Source organism: Theobroma cacao, chromosome 7 (assembly GCF_053813885.1).
Source record: "Theobroma cacao isolate CCN51 chromosome 7, ASM5381388v1, whole genome shotgun sequence".
Taxonomy (NCBI): Eukaryota; Viridiplantae; Streptophyta; class Magnoliopsida; order Malvales; family Malvaceae; genus Theobroma; species Theobroma cacao.
In genome coordinates this window covers 6916054-6925973 of record NC_142645.1, presented here as the reverse complement: position 1 = coordinate 6925973, position 9920 = coordinate 6916054, and the positions used below count along the sequence as shown (strand labels likewise).

At 36.4% G+C, this 9920-nt stretch overlaps 1 protein-coding gene across 1 annotated transcript; it reads left to right on the top strand.

The window, feature by feature from the left end:
* The first annotated feature begins 433 nt into the window (after positions 1–433).
* On the top strand, positions 434–2300 carry LOC18594134 (UDP-Glycosyltransferase superfamily protein). Its single transcript, XM_007021599.3, has one exon. The coding sequence runs from the start codon at positions 709–711 to the stop codon at positions 2158–2160; it is 1452 nt and encodes a 483-aa protein (XP_007021661.3). The 5' UTR covers positions 434–708; the 3' UTR covers positions 2161–2300.
* The last annotated feature ends 7620 nt before the right edge of the window (positions 2301–9920 follow it).

The following is a 9920-nucleotide window of genomic DNA, read 5'->3' as shown; positions in this document are numbered from 1 at the left end:
AAACAAAAGTAAATCTCAACATAGGATCCACTAAAAAAATACCATGTCCTCACATTTTTTTTCCCTTCATCGTAATGAGTTCGTCTTTGGGTAACCGAATCAAAATTCGATGGTTGATTTTCAATTAGTACAACTACTTCGGTCTAGTTTTGGTTTGTTTAGAGGAGTGATTTCACTGAACTAACCGTTTGCACACCCCTAATCAATTCTACAATGTTTTCAATTCAAAAGATCTATGGGGTGACAAAAGTAGAGTACATGACTTGTATCATTGCTTACTTGTACGTGGTAATTAAACTTTATTTATTTATCAAAAATAAAGTTATAAATTTACAATTATGCACAAATGAGCAAACTCTAAAACACTTTTTGAATAACAAAGAGTCTAATACAATCAACCATAAAGAAGCCTTAATGGAGAATTTATGCCCTCTTGACCTTGGAAAAATGCAATGTTTATGGCCTTCGTGACATTAAAATACGCAAATTAATTCAGAAGTAGACTTCACTTCAGCCCTTGAAGCTTTGAAATTAATGCTGGGTGGTTGACAAAATCTCAAGGTTGGCCATGTGCATCCCCATAAAAACTTGCAAAACCTGGAGGAGATCCGGCATAAATGGTAGATTGCATTAATATCATTGACAAAGCTGCAATATTCAAATTGACAAATAACCGAGTTGATTCTTCTTTCCAAAGTGCTTGCAGCAATGGGTGTGAGACATCAAAACTGCAGATCCTCTTCTTCTGGTTGTTTCTCTATCAGATATTCAACCATTCTAACTCTAGCTATCCTCTTCACTTCATTTTATCTCTTCATTTCACCGGTTAGGCATGTGCCTGAACCATTCTCTTGGGCAGCGGAGCAAGCAAGATTCAGTGGTGACCTTAGAGATGCCAAATTTCCGTGGAACAGTCTTTGTTTTGGACAAAATTATGAGAAGCTTAAGCTTGCAGTATTCTCCAAGACATGGCCAATTGATGCAGCCCCTGGTGGCATGGAGCGTCATGCTGCTACATTATACAAGGCTCTAGCTGCTAGGGAACATGAAATTCATGTTTTCACCGTGCCTTCCGATAGAAAGCCTCACCTCGACATCCATGAAGGTAATCTTCATGTATATTTTGCAGCCAATGACCATGGTTCAGTCAATTGTTCCTTAGCGTTTGAGATATTTAACACAATAAACGCCAATGGAGCATTTGATTATGTGCATACTGAGAGCGTTTCCCTGCCTCATTGGCGTGCGAAAATGGTGTCTAATGTGGCTGTAACTTGGCATGGGATTTGGTATGAAATTATGCACTCAAAGTTATTTGAAGAGCTTCTTCTGAATTCACAAGAGGTCTCGCCAAGACCAGTTGGAGAGCTTCAGGAAGCGATGCCACGACTAGTTGATGAGATCAGGTTCTTTCCAAGCTATACACAACATATATGTATAAGCAATAGCGCTGGTGAGGTACTAATCAACATCTATCAGCTCCCTCAAAGAAATGTCCATGTGATACTAAACGGGGTTGATGAGACAAAATTTGTTCATGATCCAGAAGCCGGTATAAGGTTCAGGAAAAAGCATGGTGTCCCTGAAAATGTAAGCCTGGTGATGGGAGTTGCCGGGCGTTTAGTTAGAGACAAAGGGCATCCACTTCTCTATGAAGCCTTCTCAACAATAACCAAAACATATGCTGGTGTATATCTGCTTGTAGCCGGATCAGGTCCATGGGGAAAAAGATATTCAGAATTAGGCCCACATGTGAAGGTTTTAGGCGCATTGAATCCTAAAGAGCTATCCGAATTCTACAATGCAATCGATGTGTTTATCAACCCAACATTGAGGCCTCAAGGTCTGGATCTTACCTTGATTGAAGCAATGCATTGTGGGAAACCAGTTTTGACCCCCAATTATCCTAGTATAGTTGGGACAGTAGTTGTCAACAAAAGCTTTGGGTACACATTTTCACCCAATGTAGAGTCTTTTGTTGAAGCCTTGAAGTCAGTCGTAAGAGATGGGCCTAAAGTGTTGCAGAGCAAAGGTATGGCTTGCAGGGAATATGCACTGTCAATGTTTACTGCTACTATAATGGCATCTGCTTATGAAAGGTTCTTTCTCTGCATGAAGAACACTAGATTCTGTCAGTACCCTCTTCCTACAGATTGTTAGAATTATTTTTTTCCTCCACCTTTTTTTATTATTCTCAAATTAATGTTGGTATATGAAGCTTTAATATACTTTGGAATCTGTATTTATTGATATGATTATACTCCAATGTATCCTTTCCTCTCTGTATCCTTACAGAATCATTTCAGAAATAAAAAAAAATTACTATCCACAGGAAAATTCAAATGGATCAGTTCAAGCTTGATTATTTTTTCTCCTATTTCTATTCTGTCAAACTACATTTTCTTGGCACAAAACAATGGCTTTGTTTATAATCTTGTTATTCACAGAAAGCTCTCTTTAACTAGCATCACAGCTAAGCTGATTTCTGATGGGCTTCTCTTATAATCTAAACTCTAAACTTTGATACAGTTTCTTGTCAAGCTACTATTCTGTTTTGGTGAGGTGAAGCAGCAGTTCCAGGTTGCAGACTGTCAGCAGAATGAAGCTTATGAAAATTACTTCATTCTGTCATTAATTGGTTCTACTGTAGCATATGATTGGCTCAGCATTCATCTTAATGAAAATTTAAACATAAGAAAAGAATTGTTGGATCTCACCATTCTTGGTGAGTCCTCAAAGAATATTAATCCTCCATTATATAGAAAAAAAAAGTATTACTGTGGTGGTTTCTCAATAATAGGAAACTTTGACAATGAAGTTATTACAGAGATAGAAATCTGTTGTAAAGCTACAATTGTTGCTTTTAAATCTGTCATTAAGCTGCAAATCTTCTTTCAATTCTTTATTTTGTTGTGTGTCAATATTGGTAAGAAGAGTATTCATTTATCTATGTATCTAAAATTTTTAGAATTTGCGTTCAATTTAAAATTAATTGACAATAAAATGTAGAGGTGTTTGTTATATTTAAGTTCTCAATATAACTCTAATTTAATTGATATACAATTTCTTTTCTCATTACTTTTCACGTGTCATGAATCACGGAAAGATCAACGAATCAAGATGATAACTGCTTTGATACTATGTTGAATTTTTTGCACAAACATCAAACTTAAAACCAATTAGCAATATGTACAGAAATCATTGCTATATATAAGTTCCGGGATACCCTTAATTTAACTAATATGAGAACATTGAAACGGTGATTAAATAAATTCAATTGATTTTAAGTAAGATGTCTGTCGACAATGTCCCCCCTGCTACAGAAATTGAAAAGCTGCATGAATCTGCTGACATGGTCATCAGTTAGAAGTATCAATCTGCTAACTTAGTAATCACTAGTCAGATGTCATCGTTGTGAGACATCCTAAATTCTTTTATGATCAACTACAGGTTGATTAAAGACTGTATCAGAAATGAAGTAAGTAAATAAGTCCTAAATTGACATAAACGGTTGAAAAACAAAGGAAGAAGAAGCAGAAGAGCATCGAGGACTTGAAGCCATAACTGGACATGGAGACCCCCATACACACCGTTTTACTAAAGGCAGAAAAAATAAATGAAGACAGTAATAAGCCTTCATTTTCAAATGTTAGTTAAGTTGGTTTATTAGCTTTAATTAAAGGTAGACTAGTTATGTTTTTCTCTTTCCTCTGCTCACACTTGTACAGCTCTATATGTAAATCCGACATTGTATAGAACCCTATTTTGATATATTGAGAAGTATATTCTCCTCATCTTGCTGCGTCGTTTCCCCTTATACCATAGTTTTCATGGTATCAAAGCAAGACAGTCGTTTGGGACAATAAAAATTCTTGATCAATCATCATTAAAGAGAGTAGAAAAGTTTTCTGCAGTTCATCTTCAGTAAGTCAAAAAATTTTCTTCCTGAAGGTTCTTTATCATTGTTTTTCCCTTACTTTTCTAGTTGAATCATCTGTTAGTTGATCATTGTTCATGGACAATATGATTGATTCTGCTGAATTAAGAACAACATAGCCTAGTGCTTCACAAACCACTACACAAATCACTCAAATCCCACCAATTGCTAACCCCCAATCGCCCTACTATTGGCATTATACAGACCATCCACGTTCAGTGATCATTAACCCTAAATTAACCACCAGCGCTTATGTTGCTTGGAGCAGATCATTCCTGTTGGCTCTTTCAATTAGAAACAAAGTTGGTTTTATCAATGGTACAATACCCAAACTTGAGCTAACAAATCCCCATTACTTGTCTTGGATCCGCTGCAATAACTTGATTGTGGCATGGTTGCTGAAATCAATCTCACAACCAGTGGCTTCAACTATATTTTACATGGATTCAGCATTTGACATATGGAACACACTCAAGCAAAATTTTGCTCAACTAGATGACACTAGAATTTGTAATCTCTAGTACACATTAGGAAATATAACTCAGGGAACTAGGATTGTGGATAATTATTTTGTTGAATTAAAGGGCATTTGGGAAGAAATAAGGAGCTATAGGCCACTACCCCATTGTCGATGTGGGAAATGTAACCTTGAGTGTTTTAGGAGATATACAGATCAACACCAAAAAGACATAGTGTTTAGATTTCTCAATGGTTTAAATGAATCCTTTTCAGCCATTAAATCACATATAATACTTATAGATCCTATCCCAACATTAGATAAAGTCTATAGTCTGATTCTAAGGGAAGAAAGTCAAAGAAACATCATGTTCCAAGCACAACTTGTTATTGAGTCTGCTGCCATGGTAGTTAACTCTGATAGCAAGAAGAAATGGAGAAAGGATGTGGTGTGTAATCATTATGGGAAGAAAGGATACACCAAGGATAAATGTTTTAAAATTTTAGGGTTTCCAGAAGATTTCAAGTTTACAAAAAGGGAAAACAGTAGCAAAAAGGGAAAGGTAGCGATAAACAGTGTTACAAGAGGATATAAGATAGCTGTAGGGGATGAAACACACATTGAACAGGAAGATGACCTATGTGGAATTGGTTCCATGTCTCAATTTTCAATACTGCAGCAGCAGGTGAACAAGCTAATGGAATTTTTCAATGTGAATGAGATAAGCAGCAGAGATGGTAAGAACATACTAGCAAACTCACAGCCACCTAAACAATCATTGATTAATTCAGCCATTGCAGGTACCATCTCAAGTCATTTATGTTTTAACACTTCTAATAACATGCCATCTAAATACTGGAATGTGAATATTGAAATGATCAAACAACATCACTAAATAGTGGATTCAGGAGCAACTGACCTTATATCTTGCTCTTTACGTAGTTTTGTCAATGCCAAACCTGTAAGAAATAGTTATGTTCATTTGCCAAATAATAGGAAAGTTCCAGTTTCACACATAGGAACAGTAAGACTGAGTCATAAGTTAGCTTTACATAATGTGTTATATGTCCCAAGTTTTAAATTCAATTTAATATCAATAAGTCAAATCACTAAAGATGAAAAAACATGTGTTCTTTTCATTGACAAATGTTGTGTTGTCCAGGACACTCTTTCATGGAAGGTGATTGGGGTAGCTAAAGGAGTTTCAAGACTTTATCTGATGCAAGATAGTCAAGATGAACAAGATCTTTCAAAATTTTGTTTTGAAAAAGTTATGAAGTTTCCAAAAATTTTCTTTATCAGCTCTTTTAGTGCTGTAATACCCCGTATCCTCATTTAATCGTCAATAAGATCTATCAATAAGATAAAGGGACAATTGATGTAAATTTAGGTGTCGGAGAGCGATCACGGACAAAAAGAATATTTTAAAATAAAATATTATCAATTACGGGAATTAGTCTGAAAGATGGGCACATGTTTAATTTAAGTGGGGAAAAATTTATATGTAAATTTTATTATTTTGAGGAAATAAAATAATTAAATTATGAGATAATATATATATATATATATATATATATATAATAATAGTAAGAATATATTTTTAAGTAATGAATTGGGTAGTAGAGGCCGGCCATTTGAGGAACAAAAGGAGTTGGAAGTGAAATTAGAGTGATGATGAAGACAAATGTTGAAAAGGCCAGTCAACTAAGTAAAAAGGAAAGTCAAGCAAATTTATTAGTGTGAAGTGATTGAACAAGCAATGGAAGACATAAAAGAGTGGGGGGCCGGCCATTTTAAAAGAGGAAAGAAAGAACAGAATAATTAAAAAAAGAAACAAAGATGAAAAGAGAGAAGATAAGAATGGATGTTGGCTGCATGTGACTTATTAAGAGTCAAAGTAATAGTAAAATAATAAGAAACTATCTCTTTTTATGGTGAATGTTGGTAAGAGCCGGCAAAGAGTAAAAAGAGAAAAAGAGAAAGAAAGATTGAATGAAATGAGGGAGATAAGGACAAAAGTTGTCATGTCCGTTCTTTTCTCCCTTCCACGTGAAAGTCATTTCTTTTTCTTCCTTCCTAACCAGCAGCATATGGAGAGAAATAAAAAGGGAGAGAAGGCCGGCCAAAAACGAGAAAAGCAGAGAAAGAAAAGAGGAAGGAAAAAAAGAGAAAGAGAGAACTGGGAGAGAGAGATTTTGTGCTGCCACTTAGCGGAGTCAAAAGGGGAGAGTTTGCTGCAAATTTTAAGGGAAAAGAAAGCTAAGTTGCTGCTGGATTTTGAGGAAAGAAAAGAGAGAAAGCTGAGTATTGGGGTGTTGCCGACGGTGAGAGAAAGAGAGGAAGAAAGTGCAGCTAATTGGTGCATGAAAGGAGGGAGAAGAAAAGAAGAGAAAAACGAGTAGAATAGAGAGGAAGAAACGGGAAAGAAAGGTAAGAAAATAATAAAAATATATATAATAATGATGCTAGAATAAAAATAGATATATTAATTAAGTGGGTTTTAATATTTAGGAGAAATAAATAAATGGTACACTGTGGTGAAAGGTTGAAGGAAATAACGAACTACTGGTAAGAAGAAGTAGCTCGATACGTCTTTGAATTAATAGCGACGTAACATTCCGCTATTGTGAGGTGAGTAGGAGGTGCCAATTTTAAAATTTTCGTAAATATATATACCTATACGTATGATTTATTTTAAACGCGAAAATTGTGGATAGCATGTGCTAGTAGCAATCTTAGGAAATTGTGGTTGCAAATTACGTTTAAAAATCGGTTTGAATATATATATGTATAAATTATGTAAAGTGTTTAGAAAAAAGGGAAACAAGCTCTTTATACTGTTTTACATCAAAATCTGTGCCTTATATTTGTGCAGTGTGCATTCATGGTTATATTGCTTATGCACCATGCGAATTATTATTTTGAAATTCATACATAAATATATTTTGAGAAAATGATAGATTTTATCATATCCTATGTTGGATAATTTGGAAATAATTTTGAGACGAGATTTTAAGGACATAAAACGATTCTAAAATGATTTTTTTTAAACCGAGAGATTCGAGAGTAGGTTAGATGTCACATCGGTTAAGTGTGACCCTTGTGCACAAGTGAGCTCTAGCTAGAGAACTATTGGGTCACCGACGAGCGGTTAGGCGTGGTTGGGGCCACGACCTGTGATATATGTATGCGTGGTTAAGCCACTAGATGATTACACAGTTACGACCATTTGATTCTCCGATGTCGGCCAACATCGTGAGATTGCCATGGCACATGGGAATCCGGTGGAAACGATGCTCCCGGATGTTATTACATGGTAGCGGGACCACAGGTTTATTTTCATTCCCTACTCAAGAGTGGCATCTCTGGGTTTTCAAACTCATATTTCTTTGCATGGTAAAAACGAAATTTAATGATTTTTCTGCAGCTCCCATTATTTTTACGGTGAAATGAATTTTAACTCCTCGGGTGCGAGGTGATTTGTGATTTACGTATGAGTTTGATTAACATTCGATTTCATGGGAGCTTGCTGAATATACTGATTTGATTTGAGTAAAATGTCAATTAATTTTGACGGCGAAATTTTCTTTACGTAAAATTGTTTTAATTCAATATTTCAAATGATTGACTTGAATAAGGTTATTGATCTATTGTATAGCAAAATTTTTATCTACCTTGGTTGACTTACCAATTGAAGTGTTTACAATGCGTAAGAAATCCTCGGTTTTGCATATAAGGCACAAACTCCCGTTCAAAATAAATTATTTTTATAATCCTGCATTTTTGTATTCAATTGATCTGCTATTTGCTTGTTTCCTATCTACGCCCTACTCACGGAGCCGATGATCACTGAGTCTGTGAGACTCACACCCCTCTTTTCCCTCTTTTGCAGACAAGGATCGACCTAACAAGTAATCATCAACGCGTTCGACCCACCGCAAATAGGTAAAGGCATCTTATAGCCTTTTATTCTGAGTCGCTCCGCTGTTAGAGATTGAGTTATAGTACTTTGGTTTTACTATGTAAACAAATATTAGTTTTGATAAAAACATAAATTTTAGATTTTTGAACTCAATGTATTTAATTGTGATATCATGACTTAAAGTCAAAATTTAATGGCTATGCTTCTTGTGAAATTTTAAGTTAAAAAAATATATATGATTCAAACATTAATACAGATTAGTAAAGGTGTACAATGAGTTATGGAGAAATTTCTTTTAGACTTGTTCGAGACTTGGCGGGATCTCCCGGAGGTCTCGGATGTCGGTAGCGACTGAGGAGGGGTCGTTACAAAGTTGGTATCAAAGCCCTAGGTTTAGTTGAGTCCTAGAATGTTCTTGTGTCAAACAGCGGAGTAGTGGAGTAGACGTAGAGTCTTGCTTATAGTTAGTGACTGCAGCACCGATTATAGGCAGGAGGCTACGTAGACTCTTTATCTTAGAAAAACCACCTTGTATAAGTATAATGGGATGATTAAATAACGATAATTGATTGTCGATGTCCAGGTTTGAAATGCTACCTCGGACTTGAGAATTTGCAAGGGCTGCAGGTAGATCAAACAGGCCTAGAGAAACTGATGAGCGACTGCGGATTTCTACCCCGCGAAGGAGAGGTCGTTCGAGAACGAGAGGAAGGGGAAGTTCCCGACAATCTAGTGAGGGTAGCTCGAACGACCGGAGAAGTGTTAGTATCGATAGCACAGGAGTAGGTAGACATACGTTGGAGAGTGTCACTCTAGATGAATTAGCTGCTGGATTACGAAATTTGACTCAGCAGTTTTTTGAATTTACTCAACGCTGTGCTAGTGCAACTGAGGACTATATGGATTTAAATTTACAAGATCCAAATTAGGATCTGAATGCGGATATGATTGAGGAATAAAAATCAGAGGAGAAAGAGTTGGAAGAGGAGAATAATGCAAATGAGGAGAGGAAAATGATTCAGTTTCCTTATCAGCATTTATGAAGCTACAACCTCAATCTTTAACTGGTTCCACTGTGGGAGAGGACCCACGCAGATTTTTAGATACCATGGAGAGGATCTGTCGTGCCTTAGAAGCTTCGAGCACAAGGTCAGTGACATTGGCTAGCTTTCGTCTTGAGGACGTAGCACAACAGTGGATTACATCATACTTGTGGGGTAGACCTAGTGATGCCGGTCCACTTGGATGGAAGGAATTTGATAAAGCTTTCATGGATAGATTTATGCCTCGGAGTGTACGAGCGACTAAGGCTAGGGAGTTTGAGGCTTTAAGGCAAACGCCCGAGATGACGGTGTCTAAGTATGATGTGCAGTTCACACAATTATCTAGGTACGCCCCATACCTAGTAGCTACAAAAGAAATGAGGGTAAATCAGTTTATGGCTGGGTTGTCCGAATATTTGTTTAGAGTGATTGCTCCGCAGAGATTCAATTCGTACTCTGATGCTGTGGATTGTGCCCGATTAATAAAGGGACGCAGTATGGAGGCTAAGGCACTTCGTGAGAGCATTAGACGGACTAAGGCTGAAGGACAAACTAGTTAAA